We start from the raw sequence: 22,183 nt of genomic DNA, 5'->3' as shown, positions 1-22,183 counted from the left end.
AACAGACAATACAGTACCACAGGACTGGACTGCACAGGGCACAACAGAACAGCTCCACTACGACCAGGTCGCCACCCCACGCAAGCTTCCCAGATAGACACAACCTCGCTCAACCCTCTCCAATGCCACAGTGAAGATCGCAGTGGTTGAGGGGGGCTTATATAGAGTTCAGATCTCATGATAATCCGATACTGGGATAATGACGTTTGCCTCGTTCTGCAAGCCAAGGTTGGCGGGAATCACCGAATGGAGCTCGGATCTCAGTTCAGATCCCTGCCGTTCGGTAGCTTCTGGATTCAGAAATCTGGACGTGCTCATCTCTATCCAAGTCCGACTCATATACAGTGCAAATGGACTTAGGGCAGTGGTTCTCAAACTTTTTTGAATCACGGCACCCTAGAGCATCAAAATATTTTCAAGGCACCCCTAGGCCAAAATGCTTCTTATCGAGAAATTCAGTTAAAATTTTTTTTTAATTAAGTGCATTGTGGGTATATGTCACAGTTATGTGGTGAGGGACAGGATTTGCTTCCGTTTGTCCACATATATCATGATTGGCAGCCACAAGCACTGGATTTGTCTGGTACATTGACCATAAATAATAGGAATTGATCTTGGGCAGCAGCGCTACGCTATACGTGGCTTTCTTATCTAAGCTACTGTATGTTATCAGTGTAGCTACATTATCAGCATAGCTCATCGGCTGCCTTGAACTACGTTGTGAACGTAGTGACTCCGCGGCAGCCCAGCGCTCACAGGTCATTGTAGACGCACACTTCTGACACCCTCTTGGTTAGCGGTTTGACGGGGTGTCTAAAGTAATTGCGAAATCCCGTATAGATTTTTCCTGGGTAAGTATGTAGATGGTTTCCTCTTCTTAAAAGATTACACGTTAGTTTTCAAAGACTGGTTTTCTTTTATTATTCGTTGAACAATGTATTAAACAGACAATATTACAGTGTAACTTTCCTCTCGCAGGAGTAATTACATGAAATACACTACCATTTCAATGCAAATTTTATTAAACCGGAACCTGTCTGTTCTCCACTTGAATTCCTCGGTTATCAGCCTCTCACAATAAACATAACATAGTATCCTACCTTTGACGCTATAAATAACAAAGGTAAATGCAATAACACTTAGGTACCCTACACTGTAGGTGAAGTATGTAATAAACCACAGACCAAGATATAGAACTTATTGCGCAATAGAACTTATTGCGCAATAAGGTATACTTCTATAAAGTTTAGAATTTTCTAACTGTAACTAAACCGTTATATAAAATGTTTCTAAGTTGAACTGTTCCTTTTTCTTAGGGTTAAGCTGCTAGGCACCGACTACAATAGACGTAGAGGTAAGTTGACTGTAATTTCCTGCTCTGACTCTTTCTACTTTAGTCGTTGTAACGCTGTATCTGCTACTCTGAAGATCCTGTTGGAGGCGTCCCCTGGCCCAACGTAAGCCGGGTTTAGCCCCTGGTGCTTGACATATAATTTCCTTCCTGTATGCTACGAAGTGTTCCCTGGCTCTAGCAGATATGTTGTGCCTTCCTTGTGTCGGCTAGGGAAACTATAATGTCTTCTGAGGCGTCCCCTGGCTTCTTGCTAGCCGGGTTTAGCCTCTGGTGCTTAACATATACTTTCCTTCCTGTATGCTACGAAGTGTTCCCTGGCTCTAGCAAATATGTTGTGCCTTCCTTATGTCAGCTAGGGTAATTATAATGTCTTCTTAGGCGTCCCCTGGCTTCTTGCTAGCCGGGTTTAGCCTATTATGTATATATATGTAGAGGTGAGCAAAACACAAGATAAGCGTCTACTAATACAAAATTTCTCAAGCTTCACTTGTATTGGATGCTTTTCAAGACACAGTTACTATCCCTTAATCAGCAGCTGTATTGTGCAACCGTGTATGGGTGATGCGTTGTCACTGTGAGCTGAACTACTGTGTATCAGCAGCGATAGTCTGCACTGGGGATGTGCTGTCACTCAGGACTGAACTACTGTGAACCAGTAGTGATAGTCTGCACTGGAAATGTGCTGTCACTCTGAGTTGAACTACTGTGTATCAGCAGCGATAGTCTGCACTGGGGATGTGCTGTCACTCTGAGCTGAACTACTGTGTACCAGTAGCGATAGTCTGCACTGGAAATGTGCTGTCACTCTGAGTTGAACTACTGTGTACCAGTAGCGATAGTCTGCACTGGAAATGTGCTGTCACTCTGAGTTGAACTACTGTGTATCAGCAGCGATAGTCTGCACTGGGGATGTGCTGTCACTCTGAGTTGAACTACTGTGTACCAGTAGCGATAGTCTGCACTGGAGATGTGCTGTCACTCTGAGTTGAACTACTGTGTACCAGTAGCGATAGTCTGCACTGGAAATGTGCTGTCACTCTGAGTTGAACTACTGTGTATCAGCAGCGATAGTCTGCACTGGGGATGAACAATACTGCCTTTTGCCTGCACTGCGTGATTTACAATGGGCGTTTTATTTACTGCCTCAACCTGCGCTGTGTTGGGTATAATTCTGAGACTTGCTGAGGGAGATGCAGGGTTAAAAATGGGCTGGAGCAATACAGACTCACCGCGCCCCTCTCTCTTTCGTTCTGCCTCTAGGTCCGCCCAGTCTCCGTCTCTCCTGCCGCTTCCTAATATGGCTGCCTGTCACTCAGGCCGCGCCTTTCCCTCAGATGCCGGCCCAGACCTGCCTCTCCACAGCCAGGTCCACGAAGCCGCCTCCTTCCCAGCGCTGCCGTCCGCCTCTTGTCACGAATGCAGCCCGCCTTCTCAATGACGCGACTCCCTCTGTCATCAAGATGGCGCCGTCTCCTGCACCCGCCGCCGGACTCCGCTCAATCCTGCCTGACTAGCGCTGTTCAATCGCTCTCTCCTGGTAAGCGTCTCAGCGTTCCTGCACCTCTTTTCCAGCACTGCTGTCCGCTGCCACTATGCTGCGTAGCTCTGCCGGACCAAATCTCCTGAGGAGAACTGCCTGTCAGCACCGCGCTGATATTAACACCAAGCTGAGGGGAATTTTATCTCTCTTCACTAACGGCTCTCCCCTATTTATATACTCTGTTTAGGCGGGCTGCTCTGGGGCTTGCGCTGAGCGCGAGCACCCCAACTTTATTGTCCATTCACATCTACTTCATCACATCGTAACAACGGGTCCCTCCCCTCAGAGCAGGGAGAATGGTATCATCCACTGAGGTCTGCCATTGGGTAGGCTGTCCGGCACAGTACACTTCCCCTTTACAGAGGGGTGTTAGCTTATATGTCCCCGTTAAGTGACAAGAAATAAAAGTCTTGTTTTTATGATAGCGTATGTTGCCTTCTGTGAAGACATTTACTTATAGATGTGTGTCCATCAATTCACTAGAACTGCTACTTTCTGTGAAAGTCTGTGTTGCCTTCTGGGAAGGCATTGCTACCTATATATATATACATACAATCATCACATTTCTCCCCGGTAAAACATTGCATGTCCTCAGGCAATGAACTTTATAATTTTTTTTAAGCATCAATATAATACATATCTATATTTCTAACATTGCAAATCATCACATGTTTTCGGAGTCAGAAGGTTTACCTTTGTATCGGTAATCATGCTTTACTTTAACATTTATGTTTAGTCTCTGAAGCGGAGGGGTTTTACCCCCCGAGTACTTCTGACCGGTCTTCCTGGTCTTTGCTCTGTTTCAACTTCCTCATGGAACGAAGCCGGTTCAGGTAGCGGAATAAGTTCTGAAGCTCTGTCATCACTTGACTGGTGCGACGGTACCCTGCGAACTCCGCAAGGTGGCACAGAGCCGTTCATAAGAAGTAACAAGTCCATAGGATCGCGCAAAAAGTCTCCCAGGTTCGGCTGAAGGTCCTTGGTTCCGTGTTGATCTGTTTCGGAGAAGTCTTGTTCTGGCTGAGCCTTATAGATTTTCAGGTTATTCCGATGGATCATCTTCACATCACCATTTTCTTCTCCCTCCTTCACAATTCCATACACTACAGTCTCTGTTGAAGGTAAAAGAACCACTTGGTATGGAGTACTCTCCCAGATAGGGTCCAATTTACTGTTTCGGTGTTGCTTTTTCTTCAGAACTCGGTCTCCTACTTTTAGCGGTTCTGCCCTGGCATTCTGATTGTAGTCTCTTTCTTGGCGATAGTGGACTTCCCCCATTCTCTTGACGACAGCTTCGGCAGCAAGATCAATTCTTTGTTTGTGCTCCATTACCCAGTCAGTTTGGGCAGGGTTCGGAATTTCAGTAAGAGCATTGAGCTCCAAGTCCGCTGGTAGTTTGCCTTTTCGCCCAAAGAGCAAGTAGTAAGGAGTATGTCCCGTTGAAGCATGCTCAAGGTTATTGTACACGTAGGTAAGTTCGGGCAATAATGAAGGCCAGGTTAATCGTTGAGCTGTGGACAAGCCCCGGATCATTCCCAGTAAAGTCTGATTCGCTCTCTCGCAAAGCCCATTGCATTGTGGGTGATAGGGCGTAGTTCGGATCTTCCTACACCCATACGTTTTGCATAGTTCTTGAAATAATTGCGCCTCGAATGCTGAACCTTGATCTGTGAGGATCTGTTCTGGAAACCCGTAGGGTCTAACAAAGTTCTTCATAAAAGCCTCTGCCATGGCTTTTGCGGTCAGATCATGGACGGGTACGGTCACCATAAATTTTGTGTAGTGATCCATCATCATTAAGGCATACTGGTAACCGGCATCACTGGGCCCCAACTTGACATGATCCAAGGTTACTATCTCAAGTGGGAAGGTACTTTGAATGGGCTGTAATGTAGCTTTCTGTCCGGGTTGCACATGGGCCTTAACTGCACAAGCAGGACACTTTTCGATCCACTTCTCAACATAGGTATGAAGCCCTACCCAGAAGAAATTCTTTCTAATGGCACTCTCGGTTTTCTTGACCCCGAAATGTCCAGTTTTGTCATGGTAAGCTTGTAACACTTGAGGCCGCTGTTCCGTGGGGACAAGTATCTGGTTAAGATGATCATGGGTGCAGGGATCTATATTGCTTTTGACCAGGACTCCATTGACGAAGCTTAGTCTGTCTCGATACCTCAGCAATTGGACCAATTCAGTCGGAAGTCTTTGCCGTTCTTCCCGGCTGGGGATTCTTTGTGAAATCAGGAAGTGTTTTAATTGTTGGAGCATAGAACATTTACTTTGCAATTCCTTCCAATTTAAATCTTGATGACTGGATGCACCCCCTTGAACTGCTGAAAGGACAACTTCTGCTCCACGGAGGACAACCGTTCGTTGTTTAATGGGCTGTGGGCCAAATAAGGGTATTTCGACATCTTCCCATGAATCTTCCTCTTCCGGTTCCACTTCCTGGGGCAATCTCGAAAGGGCATCCGCATTTGAATTCTTCTTCCCGCTTCTGAATTTGATCTTATATTGGAAGTTTTCTAAGCGGGAGACCCACCTCTGTTCTAACGCTCCAAGTCGGGCAGTCTGTAGATGTGCCAGAGGATTGTGGTCAGTATAGATGGTGCATGGGGTGGCGGCTAAATAGTCTTTAAATTTTTCTGTCACCGCCCATATTAAAGCCAATAGCTCTAACTTGAACGCGCTGTAGTTTTGATCGTTTCTTTCGGATTTCTTCAGACTCCTGCTGGCGTAGGCTATTACTCTTTCTTTGCCGTTTTGGTCTTGTGCTAGGACAGCACCTAACCCTTGATTGCTGGCATCCGTATATACTTTAAAGGGTGAGTCATAATTTGGATATGCCAGTAAGGGGGCGTCGATGAGAGCCTGCTTCAGCTGTTGAAAGGCATCTTCCTGTCGATCGTCCCATCTGACTCGGGTATTTCCTCGGATTTCCTTCCCCGGTATACCCCTTAACAGATCGTGAAGAGGGGCGGCAATTTTTGCAAATCCAGCCACGAATCTCCTGTAATATCCTACAAATCCCAGAAACCGTCGGACATCTTTAACAGTCACCGGGGTGGGCCAGTCTTGCACTGCTCTGATTTTTTCTGGGTCTGCTGTAATTCCTTCAGAACTCACAATGTGGCCTAGATACTGGACACTGGCCTTAAGGAGGTGGCATTTAGAAGGCTTAAGCTTAAACCCATATTTGGCCAGCCGTTGGAAAACTTCTTCTAAATGTTGAAGGTGTTCTTCGTAAGTATGAGAAAACACGATGATGTCGTCTAGATACAACAGTAAGATGTCAAAATTTCTGGATCCTAGACAGTATTCCATCACCCTTTGGAAAGTGGCTGGCGCATTCATGAGTCCGAAGGGCATTTGCAAAAATTCAAATAAACCCATGGGGGTTGTAAAAGCAGTCTTTTCAACATCTTCCTGGGCCACTGGCACCTGCCAGTAACCACTCGTCAGGTCTAAAGTTGAGAAGTACACAGCCGATTTTAGGGCAGCTAAGGATTCCTCTATTCGGGGAAGAGGATAGGCGTCTCGATGAGTCACTGCATTTAATTTTCGATAATCGACGCAAAAACGGAGTTCTCCATTCTTCTTCCGAACTAGGACTATCGGCGCAGCCCACGGGCTGTGACTGTCCCGAATCACCTTAGAAGCTTTCATGTCTTCTATCATCTGCTTCACTGGTTGATACAGAGCAGGCGGTATTGGACGATGTCTTTCTTTTATCGGGGAAGCAGTGCCAGTAGGGATGTAATGTTGAACCCCTTCTACTCTACCAAAATCGGCAGCGTGTCTACTGAAAGCCTCCTCATTCCTCAGGACTAGCCGTAGTACTCCCGCTTTCTCTTCTTCTGGGGTATCAGGTTCTCCAATCTGTAAACTTCTCCACCATTCCTCCTGGCCATTGACTTTTGTTTCTTTCTGATCGGTGACAGTCTGTTGGACGGCAATGGTGCTTACATCTAGGATATCTTGGAAATTTGCTTCGTAAATCTGTGCAATGGTTTGAAAGCGGGCCACCTTGACGGGGTAATTGTGCGGATTCAGGAGTCGTACAGGAACTTTTCCTTGCACAACGGTGACTAGGGCCCGGGCTACAACGAACGGCTCAGTCCAAGTGTGCTTATTTCTCTCCACAACAGCATCGTAATCTCGTCCTCGTGGGCCAACTTTGGTCTTGCACCAAATCAGATGCTCTGAATTTGGGGGTAATATGATGTTTCGTCTCTCAGCACTGCGAACAGTTCCTATCTCTCCTCTCTTGTCAGCAAATCTCTGTTGACTCTGAAGGAATCGGATGGTCTGTTGTACCGATCGTCGTTCGGGAAGATTTCGGGTAGACAATTCTTGTTTCAAAGCATCAATCAATTCTTCTGGGCAATTCTTTAGGACATTCATGCCAATAACGATGGGGGGTAGCCATTGATCTTTGACGGCTGTAATCAAGCATCCCTGATTGAGAAGTCTGGCTCGTCCTATTTCAATCTCAGCCTCCCAATATCCACAACATTCGATACTTTGTCCATTGCTGGCCAATAGTGTCAGCCAAGGTGGTGGTGGAGTTATGATGTTGTCTTCTCGCCAGTGTTGAGTAAATTTATCCCATTGAATGGTGGTCACTTGTGACCCAGTATCTAACAACGCGTGTAAGTTGACTCCATTTATTTTAATTTCGATGATGGGACAACACCCCACGAATTTCGGTGTCCATTCTTGAGAGGTGGGACCTTCTATTGAGGAATCTCCCGACGGTTGGTCCCTGCCCTCGGGATTTCTTCGTTTAAAGGGGCGGAGCTACGGCAATTTCTCTCTATATGCCCACTTCTCTGGCAACGCCGGCAGATAGGTCTTCCCTGCTCGTCGAATTGATCTGTAGGTAGTCGTCTAGAGCTCCACGAAGTTCCTCGCCCTGCACTACCATAGGGTGGTTCTCTACCCATCCGCCAGGATCTTGATGGTGCCTGTGTTTCTTTCAACGTTTTTAACTCTCGACACAGCTCAGTCATCCCTTGAGTTAATTCGGCAATTTGCCCTTTTATTTCTGTGATAGGGTCTTTAGAGGCGGTGGATTGGATTTGCTGAAGGGTGGTTTCAACAGGTACAATTACGTTTCCCTTTTTGGGTTTATCGCCTAGCACTTTTCGGATCAATTCCTTGAAGTTTGAAAAGCTGATGGGTGCTTCTTGTCGATGTAACATTTTTAATTGTCCTTTGGTATTCACATCATGAATCCCGTCTAGGAATTGATTGGTTAAGGTCTCGTCTTCTTCAATAGGTTCTTTTGGGGCACACAACTTTATATCCCGGAAGGCCTCTTGTAATACTACAGCGTATTCTCGAAGTGTTTCATGCGGCTGTTGTTTCCTGGAATAAAACAGTGTTTTAAGTTCGGACAGAGTCTTTTCATCGAACTCCTTTGCCAACTTGTCCAATATGTCCTTTGCCGATTTCTTTTGGCTTTCCGGCCACGACTTCACTTCTCTTTTCGCAAACCCCTTCAGTTGAGCCAAAAGAATCTCCACTTGTTGGTCTTCATCTAATTTGTATACCTGGAACATGGTCTCAATTTGTTCCCTAAAGTCGCGGAACGCATTGGTTTCAGTTGTCTTGCTGTCTCCCGTATAAGTGGGAAGCCAGGGTGCTCCAAAGTAATAGGGCATGGTTATCGATGCCGGTTTACGCATGGTAGAACTTACTGTATCCGTTGCATCTCCTTCTCTTGTAGCGTTTATTTTACTGTTAGGTGAAAGGTTTATTGTTGGTAGGAACCTTTTTCCGGATGTTGACGCAGGAGTTTGTGGATTTGACATTTTTCCTTCGTCTCCTGTTCGTGGACGCCAATTGCGAAATCCCGTATAGATTTTTCCTGGGTAAGTATGTAGATGGTTTCCTCTTCTTAAAAGATTACACGTTAGTTTTCAAAGACTGGTTTTCTTTTATTATTCGTTGAACAATGTATTAAACAGACAATATTACAGTGTAACTTTCCTCTCGCAGGAGTAATTACATGAAATACACTACCATTTCAATGCAAATTTTATTAAACCGGAACCTGTCTGTTCTCCACTTGAATTCCTCGGTTATCAGCCTCTCACAATAAACATAACATAGTATCCTACCTTTGACGCTATAAATAACAAAGGTAAATGCAATAACACTTAGGTACCCTACACTGTAGGTGAAGTATGTAATAAACCACAGACCAAGATATAGAACTTATTGCGCAATAAGGTATACTTCTATAAAGTTTAGAATTTTCTAACTGTAACTAAACCGTTATATAAAATGTTTCTAAGTTGAACTGTTCCTTTTTCTTAGGGTTAAGCTGCTAGGCACCGACTACAATAGACGTAGAGGTAAGTTGACTGTAATTTCCTGCTCTGACTCTTTCTACTTTAGTCGTTGTAACGCTGTATCTGCTACTCTGAAGATCCTGTTGGAGGCGTCCCCTGGCCCAACGTAAGCCGGGTTTAGCCCCTGGTGCTTGACATATAATTTCCTTCCTGTATGCTACGAAGTGTTCCCTGGCTCTAGCAGATATGTTGTGCCTTCCTTGTGTCGGCTAGGGAAACTATAATGTCTTCTGAGGCGTCCCCTGGCTTCTTGCTAGCCGGGTTTAGCCTCTGGTGCTTAACATATACTTTCCTTCCTGTATGCTACGAAGTGTTCCCTGGCTCTAGCAAATATGTTGTGCCTTCCTTATGTCAGCTAGGGTAATTATAATGTCTTCTTAGGCGTCCCCTGGCTTCTTGCTAGCCGGGTTTAGCCTATTATGTATATATATGTAGAGGTGAGCAAAACACAAGATAAGCGTCTACTAATACAAAATTTCTCAAGCTTCACTTGTATTGGATGCTTTTCAAGACACAGTTACTATCCCTTAATCAGCAGCTGTATTGTGCAACCGTGTATGGGTGATGCGTTGTCACTGTGAGCTGAACTACTGTGTATCAGCAGCGATAGTCTGCACTGGGGATGTGCTGTCACTCAGGACTGAACTACTGTGAACCAGTAGTGATAGTCTGCACTGGAAATGTGCTGTCACTCTGAGTTGAACTACTGTGTATCAGCAGCGATAGTCTGCACTGGGGATGTGCTGTCACTCTGAGCTGAACTACTGTGTACCAGTAGCGATAGTCTGCACTGGAAATGTGCTGTCACTCTGAGCTGAACTACTGTGTATCAGCAGCGATAGTCTGCACTGGGGATGTGCTGTCACTCTGAGTTGAACTACTGTGTACCAGTAGCGATAGTCTGCACTGGAAATGTGCTGTCACTCTGAGTTGAACTACTGTGTATCAGCAGCGATAGTCTGCACTGGGGATGTGCTGTCACTCTGAGTTGAACTACTGTGTACCAGTAGCGATAGTCTGCACTGGAGATGTGCTGTCACTCTGAGTTGAACTACTGTGTACCAGTAGCGATAGTCTGCACTGGAAATGTGCTGTCACTCTGAGTTGAACTACTGTGTATCAGCAGCGATAGTCTGCACTGGGGATGAACAATACTGCCTTTTGCCTGCACTGCGTGATTTACAATGGGCGTTTTATTTACTGCCTCAACCTGCGCTGTGTTGGGTATAATTCTGAGACTTGCTGAGGGAGATGCAGGGTTAAAAATGGGCTGGAGCAATACAGACTCACCGCGCCCCTCTCTCTTTCGTTCTGCCTCTAGGTCCGCCCAGTCTCCGTCTCTCCTGCCGCTTCCTAATATGGCTGCCTGTCACTCAGGCCGCGCCTTTCCCTCAGATGCCGGCCCAGACCTGCCTCTCCACAGCCAGGTCCACGAAGCCGCCTCCTTCCCAGCGCTGCCGTCCGCCTCTTGTCACGAATGCAGCCCGCCTTCTCAATGACGCGACTCCCTCTGTCATCAAGATGGCGCCGTCTCCTGCACCCGCCGCCGGACTCCGCTCAATCCTGCCTGACTAGCGCTGTTCAATCGCTCTCTCCTGGTAAGCGTCTCAGCGTTCCTGCACCTCTTTTCCAGCACTGCTGTCCGCTGCCACTATGCTGCGTAGCTCTGCCGGACCAAATCTCCTGAGGAGAACTGCCTGTCAGCACCGCGCTGATATTAACACCAAGCTGAGGGGAATTTTATCTCTCTTCACTAACGGCTCTCCCCTATTTATATACTCTGTTTAGGCGGGCTGCTCTGGGGCTTGCGCTGAGCGCGAGCACCCCAACTTTATTGTCCATTCACATCTACTTCATCACATCGTAACAACGGGTCCCTCCCCTCAGAGCAGGGAGAATGGTATCATCCACTGAGGTCTGCCATTGGGTAGGCTGTCCGGCACAGTACACTTCCCCTTTACAGAGGGGTGTTAGCTTATATGTCCCCGTTAAGTGACAAGAAATAAAAGTCTTGTTTTTATGATAGCGTATGTTGCCTTCTGTGAAGACATTTACTTATAGATGTGTGTCCATCAATTCACTAGAACTGCTACTTTCTGTGAAAGTCTGTGTTGCCTTCTGGGAAGGCATTGCTACCTATATATATATACATACAATCATCACATAGACACCCCGGCAAACCGCTAACAATGGGAATGTCTGAAGGCTGCGTCTAAAATGTAGACGCTATTGCGTCTAAGTACAGCATCTAACTACATCGCCTAAGTACAGCGTGGCGAGTGGACACGGAATACATGTGAAGTTTCCCACGTCCCCTTGCGGGGCTCGCTACGCTTCAGGCTTGGTGGCTCGCTGCGCTCGCCACACTATGCCGACGTGGATAGTGGGGGTAATGAAAAGGTCGGTAGGACGCGTAACGTGTCCCCTCGCCACACTTCGGGCTGACGTGGATAGTGGGGGTGTTTCAGGAACACATTCATACCTCCCATATCATGCACCTGTATGTCTGCCTGGGGGAGCAGGGTCAGCGCATGCAGAATGCTCTTGAAGGGGTCTTCTGCGCCCAGTGTCTTCCTCCAGATGAACTCCTGGAGATATGAGTCCAGCTGATGGCGCGCAGTCCCCCTTTGGCGCTTATTGCGCCACTTGCAGGATCCCCACAGTCTCTCTATATTTTGGGTGTGAACCCTGCTCTCCGGATCCACAAAGTGTTAGCGGTGGTTCACCCTGGTGTGATGATACCCAGACTGCTCCATCTGCTTGGTTTGGTACGCCCTCCAGCAGTCGGAGTAAATAGTGGTCCGCCATCAAAAAACACTCTCCGGTCTGTCTGGAGATGCCCTCAAGGGTCCACTGCTGGGCCAACATTGGCCTTGCGCTTCACAAAGAGGCTTTCTTCAACCTTCTCAATGGTGCATGGGCTGCCAATTTGTCGCTGAAGCTGCCACAGGAGGTCAACAACGCAGGCCTCCCGCATTAAATTATTATATTGCACAGTGGTGGCCTGGGAGACAGAGTGGTGTCGCTGACAAAAACGTACACTAGTCAGCTCCTCAGCCCAGCAGAATATAAATGGATGAGGGTAACGAAGGTCAGATGACACCCTCTAAACCACTGTGCAGCCCTCAGACTGACCTTTTTTCCCCAGGTGCGGATATGGCAGCGCCACATCGGCTCCCTAATACTGAGCCTCATCGGGTGCCCATTGGGGCAGGTCTGTGTCTTAGTCAGGAAATGTTGCCCCTGAAGGAATTCCACTGCCTCCTCCTCAGTCTGGGGCAGAGTAAAAATTGTCAACCTCTCGGCAGCCATGTCTCCGATACGTGTGCCTCTCAGAGAATACAACACCTGACTGACTACGTTAACTGTGTACTGCTCAATCTACCAGCTGACTGACTACACAACAGCTGACTGACTATACGCTAACAGCGTACCGCTCAATCTACCAGCTGACTGACTTAGACGCGAGAACAACACGCTGTATCTGACAGGGACACAACTTCTGACTACGGTGAACTAGATGCTGTTTCTGACTACGCTAGTCGTGGGTACACACACTACGCCGATTTTGACAGGGACGCTTACGCTGACTACGTACTGCCTACGCTTAATACAATACGCTACTTCTGACTGACTACGCTGGTCGCGTGGAACACACTACGCTGCAGCGGGAACACGAGCCCTATTCTGAAAGGGACACTACACTAAGGGCCTTATTCTAGTTCACTCTTTCTGACAAAATCCTTCTTAGATGGACAAAACCATGTGCACTGCAGGGGGGCAGATGTAAAATGTGCAGAGAGAATTAGATTTGGGTGAGTTATTTTGTTTCTGTGCAGGGAAAATACGGACTGCTTTATTTTTACACTGCAATATAGATCTCACTTTGAAGTAAAACCCCACCCAAATATAATTCTCTCTGCACATTTTACATCTGCCCCACCTGCAGTGCACATGGTTTTGTCCATCTAAGAAGGATTTTGGCAGAAAGAGTGAACTAAAATAAGGCCCTAAGTCCGGAACTGTCACTGTGAAACTAAACAAGTACCCCTTTAGATTACCAAATGACTGCGTATGCATATAGATCATATATGTACTATATATGCTAATATCTATTCGCAATCCCCCGCAATTTGAGGTACAGGAATTTGGAGGTGGTAGCCATTTTTACCCGTTTTCTGGGACTGTCAGAAAAACCCAGGTGTGCCTATGCATTCTAAGGGAGGGTCTGTTACTTCAGTGCTGGCCTCTATCTGTTGTAGAGCCGTGGAAGGGTCAGACATACTGTACATTGGCACAGACTGGGAAATTCGATCTGGGCTGTGGCTATGTACTGGCAGTGATCTGTAACTTTGCAGGTGAGCTATAAGGTCTGAATCAGGCCCCTAGATCCAACTGTTTATAATGCACAGTCAAATGTCTGCAGCGAGCAACACGCAATAGTGATTACTTTTATAAATGTACATATAGTACAGTAGTATATTTTGTTGTAAGGTATGATCTTATCTTGCAATTGTACCATGGCAAAATGCACATTGCAATAATAGGGACCAGCATGCACAGGGTGAACACAGGCAGAAAATGCTTTCCATTATTTTAATTACATATAATTCAAATGAATTATTTCACAGATAGTTGACAGTACTTACTGAAATACCATGGAGCAGTTCTGCCAATCAAAAGGAAAATATGTGACCACGATGGGGCAGCTGCTTTGATAGATTGCAGGAGGCAGCCAGTAAATGGAGCCATCCGAAGACACTAATGTGTTGGCGTATAGGGCAATGTTAAAGATGCCATCGACACTGCAGGATGGAGGGGAAACAATGATTAAACATAACAGCACTTACAATACATTCCATTACCATCAGTACTTTCCACACCAAAGATAGGGTCATAAGCTATATCTTGAAGTACTAGTGTTTTTTTTCTATAATGTTTTTACGTAAATAATTGGATTATATTATTTGGAACTGTTGTGCAGATAATCGGTGGCAGAATCTGTATTTCTTTTTACCATAAATGTTCTTGGAGGTCAAGTAAACTGTCTATTTAGAGCAGGATATGTGAATATGATATACTGCAGCTTACTTTGAATAATAAATAATAGTACAAATAATAATGGCCCCAATTATGTTCCGAGACTCTTGTTTAGTGGAATTGATTTGAGATGTTTTTTTCTCTTTCCATAAAATGGCCGTTTCTGGGTTTCAACAAGGGGCGCAACTAGAACTTCATGGGCAAAATACTGGAAGCAGAGGTGTCTCTGATCTGCGTGTACTGGATAAATCATTTGATGGTCCCTGATGCAAATGTGGGGGATCGTGTTTTTTTATGTCAATTATTTACAATTGTAAACCACACTTAGTCCATTTAGGGCTGTCCCCTTATTTGCATGACCTATTGTGTGCCTGCAAACCATCCCCTTATGGTGACTACTTTAAAAAAAAACATCTTATTATGTCTGATGGAATCTTATGTCTGATGGAATTTCCTGGGTCTGTGAAGAAGTGTGAAACCTGGATTTTTGCAGAAGAGAAAATCCTGGGTCTGAGCAGAAAAGTTTTGGGTCGTTAGTCTGAAAATTACAAATATTTTGCACCCAGAGTGGGGTAGATGCAACCACAGCTACTAACAATGTAGATCAAATACCATTAACTCAAGCCCCTTCTGCCCAATGCTGTAAATGGATGAGAAGGAAAGACGAGTGCTGGATGACTGCCCGACAGTCGCGATTCCGACGGTCAGTACTCCGACATCGGAATCTTGACTGTTTAAATGCCTGACAGTCAGGATCCAAAAGGGGCTTTTTTGTGCCCTCTTGCCTCTCTGTCGGAGCACTGGCAGTTGGGATTCCGGGATCTGGATCCCGATTGCCGGACCACCATACCCCACCTGGAAAGACACAGAGGTAAACATCTGACTGTTAGTTACTCTGCAGCTGCAGCACTTGCGTGCACTGCCACTCACTGTAGTGAGTTATCAGCAATCACCAGCGGGGGCCAACCGACAGCTGGATGTGGGCAGATGAGCTTCACTGGGCTTATGGGGATCTCAAAAGCAACATTTTTCTCTAATGGGCAAAACCATGTGGGGCAGATGTAACATGTGCAGAGAGGATTAGATTTGGGTGGGGTGTGTTCAAACTGAAATCTAAATTGCAATGTAACAATAAAGCAGCCAGTATTTACCCTGCACAGAAACAAAATAAGTCACCCAAATGTAACTGTCCGCACATGTTACATCTGCCCCACCTGCAGTGCACATTGTTTTGCCATTAGATAAAGATTTTGCATTTGAGATCCTTACTGAATAACCCTCTTAGCTGGCAACATGTTTGGTAGCAGTGTCTCCAATAACATCCGCTCCGGGTCCTAGTGCCCGCTGACTACAGCAGGTTATCAGAAGCAATGCTATTACGCCGGCAGATATTAGACCTGAGGCGGCTGTTACACAGCCAATGAGCAGCGTGGGTCCTCTATGTGGCTGTAGATTAGCTCACAGACAATGTCTAGGTCAACAATCATTAGGATGACAGCAAAAGGTCAACATGTACAAGGTCAAAATGTGCAAGCAAAAAGCAGACATGAAAAATTATGATGAATCAAAATGTATTTTTCAAATTTCTTTGGTGTCAATGTTGACACCTGAGCACATGGACCCCCAGATACCGCTGTGCACATTTTGTGTGGTTGGTCTAGGTGCAAAAATATAATTGGGGCCCCCTTCTTCCATTTAAACCCAAGTTCACAATATACCACACAACAGTGGGTGGCAGAAGTGGGCCCCTTAGTCCTCAGGAGCCCCGGTGCAAATTACCTGCTGCGCCAATGGTAGTTCCACCTCTGCAGCTGCGTATGGTAACATGGTGGGAAGTGCGATTATAGATTCTCAATACATATATCATTGTTTTCCCACTGATGCCCAATGGCTGCAGTCAGTTTATAACTATATTTTTTACATTTTATTCCAAAACTGGCAATATAAATTTTTGGGAATTTGATAAAACCTGCAGGATTTCCTCCACCTACATTTACACAGATGGGATGTGGTGGGGTCGGGTTCTGCAGTGCTGCATGAAGGCTAGGGGAACAATGTCCAGAACTGTAGTGAATTAGTTTTAGAACATAAGGTTATTCGAGACTTCAACCATACTGACTTGTTTTCTAGGCCGACATCTGGGAGCCACACCATGGTGGAGGGGATGCGAATGATTTCAATGCCACTGTAATCCTCTGGATCCCATCTCAGGCGATAATCTTTCCATTGCTGAAATAACAGGGAAAATATAAAACAAGTTAGAAATCCGGAACTTTATAATAATAATAATTACAAAACAAATTAGTCAGTGTAACATCAAAGGTCTGTTTTCAGAGCAATTTTGTTGTATGAGAATAATCAATAAAGCATTCAAATTGCAAAGGTTACATTGCCCCTTACATGCATTTTCTATTTATTTAATGTACATACCATTTCAACCCAGACATTGGTGGTCAAGGCCTCTTTTTTCTCATTCTGCAAGTGACAACAGAGAATCATTTACATAGCTGCACTCTGAAAGGGCATTAAGAGGCCCATTTATCATTAATCGCATATTCAATGCAATCTGGATGCAATATAAACTCTCAGGACTGCATTGCAACTTGGGTGGCCAATCCCGGGATCAGCGGGATCCCAGGATTTGGCCCCCAAAACACCGGGATTTCAATCCCAGGATTGGTGTATCCAATCCAGGGATTTCGGGATTAGACTGCCCATGCCCACTTCCCCTGTACCCGGCAGCGCGGCCCTGCGCAGCATGATGAGGTCATAGGTCACGCTGCGCAGGCCGCACAGACAGCCAAGACATGCTGCTGGCTGGCTCCCGGAGACCCCGCCTACCCACCCGGCTCACGGACAACTCCCTCGTCTCTCCCCCACCCGGCTTCCTGCCTGCTCCTGCCTACCCACCCAGCTCCTTGCTCCCTGAGACCCCTCCCAGCTCCCCGCCCACCCTTCCAGCGACCCCACCCGGCAACCAGGTAAACATGTAGGGCATTTTTTTTAGGAAAGCCAATCCCGGGATCCCGGGAATCCCGGGATTGAGCATTTTTCAATCCCGAATCCCGGGATTGAAAAAATGCCCCAGGATTGGCTTCCCTAATTGCAACATGTAATCACATTGGGTTAATTATATCTCCCAACTTTGTTCTTCTTCAAATTGGTATCTGCTGCGCTGGAGGCGTGTCCAGTCCAGCTACGGCGATGAGCATTGAGGGGGCATAGCCTAGTGCCACAACCCCATTTGCATAATTTTGGGGTCTTGCACAGTGCTCCACCCGTCTTGCTTATGGCCCAATAGCGACACAGACATATGGATTTAAGGCTATTAGCAAAATCTACAATTCAGTGGTATTGTAAGTACAAAACAAGGCCCCACTTACTATCACTGCAAGGGTACTTGTGGGGAACTAATGTGACCGCCTATTGGCAGTTTTATTAAAGCATGATGTAATGTCGGAACCTTAAAACTGCTAATAATGCTAGCAATTACTGGAGAGAAAATACATGGTCATTTCTGCTCACATCTCTGTGTGGTGCAAGTAATAATGCGGGAGGTTATCATGCCCAGATAGCCACATTATAGCAGTGTGTGAGACTCCAATGGAACCTGCAATCTCTTTATTAGAGTGAACATTGCAAGATAAAGAGCATGGCAAATTACAGTGGGAATATGGCCACACGTCACATCTAAGTACTAGCCTGCATCTGACACCTTTGTCCTAAGAATTGTGCAAGCAATGATTTCAACTGCTTGGACAACAGAACAAAGGCCTCACATTAGTACCACCTATCCTGGGATAGTTGGAAGCAGTGACACCTCCAGAGGTGGAGCTGCAGCACAGTTCAAAATTCAAATAGGGGAGCCACACCCACTGCCACCAACTGCCATTCCAAACTGACTCAATGGCAGATGGTATTTCTCCCCTATTTGAATGTTTGTTTGTGCTGCAGCCACTCCTCTGGAGCTGCCAATGGTAGGAAGTATGATTAAGAAATAAAAGGCTATTGGTCCCATTTATACACTATATTTAGGGTTTATACAGATGGTTCTTAGTTGAAGGGATGGTGCAGCCGGCCATATACACATACCAGGGAGATGAGATTGGTAAGGGTAAGTTTTATGCTGACACTTATAATGTCACCATCTTTTTCTGCTGGACGCAGGTTCTTGTTATAGTCCTTCATCAGATCATTCAGGAGCTTCTCTTCACCATTTTGAGACAAGACAGCTGGGAAATGGAGAGATAATGTCATCACATTAGGCTAAATGGCTTATACCTAAAGTGCATCATCTGTTTACATTAACTACTATCCTATAAACTATTTTGATATACAGGTTATGGATTTTATTATATTTTGATGTTTGTAAATCATTGCTAGCACTATTCCCAAACTATTTAATGCACATATAAAACAAATCTCTTATCCATCCCCACATTGTTGCTGGTATTCCCTTATGTACTAAGGCCCTTATTCTGGTTAACTCACAAAGGGAAATTCCTTCTCAAATGGACAAAACCATGTGCACTGCAGGGGGGCAGATGTAACATGTGCAGAGAGAATTAGATTTGGGTGAGTTATTTTGTTTCTGGGGGAAAATACTGGCTGCTTTATTTTTACACTGCAATATAGATCTCACTTTGAAGTAAAAGCCCTCCCAAATCTAATGCTGGGTACACACCAGGACGACAAGGGTCCGATCCCATCAATCTAGATCCAATTCCGACCGATTGGTTGTAGATTGTGTGGTGATTGGGCCCTTTTCCTGTCCTGATATGGACCGATACCGATCCGATGTGCAGTCCCGCGGGTCGGTCGTTATTCAGATCCTACCTGCAGCAGGTAGGATCTGGAAACAACCATACTCCCGGGTGCGGGTCGCCATCAGATTGGACCCGCTCACGGTGCACATCGTGAGCGGGTCAGAAGAAACACTGACGACCCTCTCACAATGTGCATCGTGAGCGGGTCGTCCTGGTGTGTACCCCGCATAACTCTCTCTGCACATGCTACATCTGCCCCCCCCCCCCCCCCCCTGCAGTGCACACGGTTTTGTACATTTGAGAAGGAATTGGCTTTTGCGTGTGAACCAGAATAAGGGCCTAAATTAGGATTTTGTTTAGCAAGGTCTATAATAGTAGATGTGGGCAGAAATGCCTTATGAGCTACCGGTGGTCATGGGAATAAGGTGGTTCCCAGCAATAAGAGCAGGATCGGGTCCTCTATTGATTGGCCCATGCACCAGACTGAGAAAAACACCCTGAGACAGATACATAGGGTGAAATTTACTAAGATGGGAATTCTACTTCATATGGGATGTTGCTATGGGCAACCAACCAGATCCTGTCTATTATCTTTTAGAGGGTGCTAAATAAATAAGAATTAGATTCTGATTGGTTGCCCATAGCAACAACCCATGTGAATACCCCTTCTAATACCGTGTTCTCACTGCAAGTGAGAAATACACGGCTTTTACCCAGCATTAAAATGCCATGGACTGCAGAGACGGACCCCGCTCTCACTGCAAGGCAAATTCCCGGGTGAAGAAATTCTACCCCGTAATTTTGCCTTTTAACATGGGTTTTTATGCTGTGAGAACGGGTCAACCCGTCTCTGCATACACGGATCTCAAACACGGGTAAAAAAAAGGGTTTTACCCATGTATGAGATCTGGGTATGCGACCCGTTCACACTGGAAAAAAACCCGTGTTAAAAGGCAAATTTCCGGGTCGACATGCTAGACCCGGGAATTTGCCTGAAGTGAGATATTAGTAAATTTCCCCCATAGGGCCAAATGTAATAGGGTGTGAGAATCAGAAAGTGAGAGATTTGGGGAGTTTTACCATTTATTTTAAAGCCGCAATCATTTACACTGAAAAAAAAAAAAACAATTTGGTTTTGCCGTGTAAATGGTTGCTGCTTTAGAAAAAGGGGAAAACTCTTCCAAAATCTCTCACTTTCTCATTCTCACACCCTGTTACATTTGACCCATAATTTCATATTCCCAAGATCTCTGATCTTCGCAAATTACAAACATTTACTTTTTAAGCTTTGTCTGTTTCCATCAGATTTAGGGCTTGTGCTTTTGATAGATTCGATACGTGTGAATTTTAGCACGTCAGATAGTGACACCTGATATGTAAGCTCTTGATCCTTCATTGCTGTTACAAATATATTGTTTATTTGATTTGACTCTTTGTGAGATGAGACAGTGGATGTTCATATTACTAAGCTCATTTATTTTACATGCACACAGTGATAATACATATATGTTATGCACTCATACAGCAATTTCATTCTGCACATTACACCTCTCTAAGGGGGACATTTACTAAAATGGGAATTCATTTTCACATGGGATGTTGCTATGGCAACCAATCAGAATCTACTTTGTATTTATTTAGCAGCTTCTAGAAGATAATAAACAGTATCTGATTGGTTGCCCATAGCAATATCCCATGTGAACTACATCTCCCATCTTAGTAAATGTACCCCAAATACTCGATACGCAATCGATTTAAAAAAAGTAATAATCTAGTTAAGAACTTCCAACGTTGTTATATATCAAAATCAGTGAGTCTAAATGATATATATATAGATATATATATATATACAATCATAGTATTATTCTAAATATAAAGGCTATGATCATTTTGAATAGTATAACAACACATCAAAGTAACAAATGTATATGTTACTGATTTTACCTTTAATAAAGAACAGTGTACTGTTATTTCCTATATATTAAAAAAGCGTAGAGAAGATGCTGAGGAGGTCCCTACCTGTGAAGCACAGAGAGAGTAACACAACCACCACGTTGTCCATGCTTGTAACTCATATTCACTGTCTGTAGTCTTCCTGCAATGCCTGGAATGGTTATTTTAGGGACTGACCAGGCCTCTGGGACACTATAAGCAGCTGTCCTAGGAATAGTCAGCTGTTGATACCAAAGAGGACAATGGGAAATAACAATGTTCTAAATTACTGAGCGGTAGTGATGGGAAACATGTGCTGACAGCAGAGGGCTGCATTGTAGTGCAAGAATTGGGCACTGCAGTAAATATCACCAGTGGTGCAATTCAGGCGGTACGCGGTGGTACGGCGTACCACTATATCACAAACCGCCGGTACGCCGTACCGCTAAGACAAATCCACGCGCAGCGCTGACTGCGCATGCGCAGGAACACGGGCAGCGCTGACTGCGCATGCGCCGGAATGCGCAATGACTTCATTGCGCCGGCGCGTCCTGCGTGCCGCATCCACGCTTAACATATTCAGAGGACGTCACCGCGGCCAGACCATTTGGCGCCGGCGGGAATCCTCTGCAGCCAGCCTGTGACGCAGCAAACGGGAGGGGGGACAGTCGGCGGCCTGAAGCAGCTTCACTCGTGTGCCGCGCCCGCGCTTACTTAGAGAAGTTAAGTAAGTTGAAAAGTTTCTCTGTAATCAGCCCTGGCTGCCCCCCAGATGTATGTACTGGCCCAGAAGTGTGGTCAGACAGCGTGGCAGAAATGTTTAATTATTAAACATTTCTGCCACGCTGTCTGCACCACACTTCTGGGCCAGTACATACATCTGGGGGGCAGCCAGGGCTGCTATGCTAGCCTAGTGCCTAGGCTGCCCCCCAGATGTATGTACTGGCCCAGAAGTGTGGTGCAGACAGCGTTGCAGAAATGTTTAATAATACATATTTATTTCTGGGCTTACAGTAAGTCACAAAGGCACTAGGCTAGCATAGCAGCCCTGGCTGCCCCCCAGATGTATGTACTGGCCCAGAAGTGTGGTGCAGACAGCGTTGCAGAAATGTTTAATAATACATATTTATTTCTGGGCTTACAGTAAGTCACAAAGGCACTAGGCTAGCATAGCAGCCCTGGCTGCCCCCCA

At 45.6% G+C, this 22,183-nt stretch overlaps 1 protein-coding gene and 1 long non-coding RNA gene across 4 annotated transcripts in view; one reads left to right on the top strand and one right to left on the bottom strand.

Moving 5' to 3' along the window:
* The window catches only part of LOC146064232 (uncharacterized), a 32,314-nt gene extending 15,730 nt beyond the window's left edge, over positions 1-16,584 (top strand). For 2 of the 3 annotated variants that reach the window (XR_014471770.1, XR_014471768.1), the window contains 5 exons: positions 1,317-1,354; positions 2,615-2,891; positions 9,219-9,256; positions 10,575-10,851; positions 16,424-16,584. This is a non-coding gene — a long non-coding RNA (uncharacterized LOC146064232). The remainder of the gene's footprint in view (positions 1-1,316; positions 1,355-2,614; positions 2,892-9,218; positions 9,257-10,574; positions 10,852-16,423) is intronic. The other variant, XR_014471769.1, reaches the window with a different exon arrangement.
* Positions 1-21,121, bottom strand: part of CHRNG (cholinergic receptor nicotinic gamma subunit) — a 45,475-nt gene extending 24,354 nt beyond the window's left edge. Inside the window, exons 1-5 of the mRNA XM_083177478.1 lie at positions 21,079-21,121; positions 18,386-18,525; positions 16,724-16,768; positions 16,413-16,522; positions 13,903-14,058 (exon numbers count right to left, since the gene is read on the bottom strand). Of these exons, the coding sequence (XP_083033604.1) occupies positions 13,903-14,058; positions 16,413-16,522; positions 16,724-16,768; positions 18,386-18,525; positions 21,079-21,121 (494 nt within the window). The remainder of the gene's footprint in view (positions 1-13,902; positions 14,059-16,412; positions 16,523-16,723; positions 16,769-18,385; positions 18,526-21,078) is intronic.
* Between the last annotated feature and the right edge of the window lie 1,062 nt (positions 21,122-22,183).

Source organism: Crinia signifera, chromosome 3 (genome assembly GCF_055691185.1).
Source record: "Crinia signifera chromosome 3, ASM5569118v1, whole genome shotgun sequence".
In the NCBI taxonomy this organism is placed as follows: Eukaryota; Metazoa; Chordata; class Amphibia; order Anura; family Myobatrachidae; genus Crinia; species Crinia signifera.
Note: the sequence above shows the minus strand (reverse complement) of the source record. Positions and strands in the feature narration are given on the sequence as shown.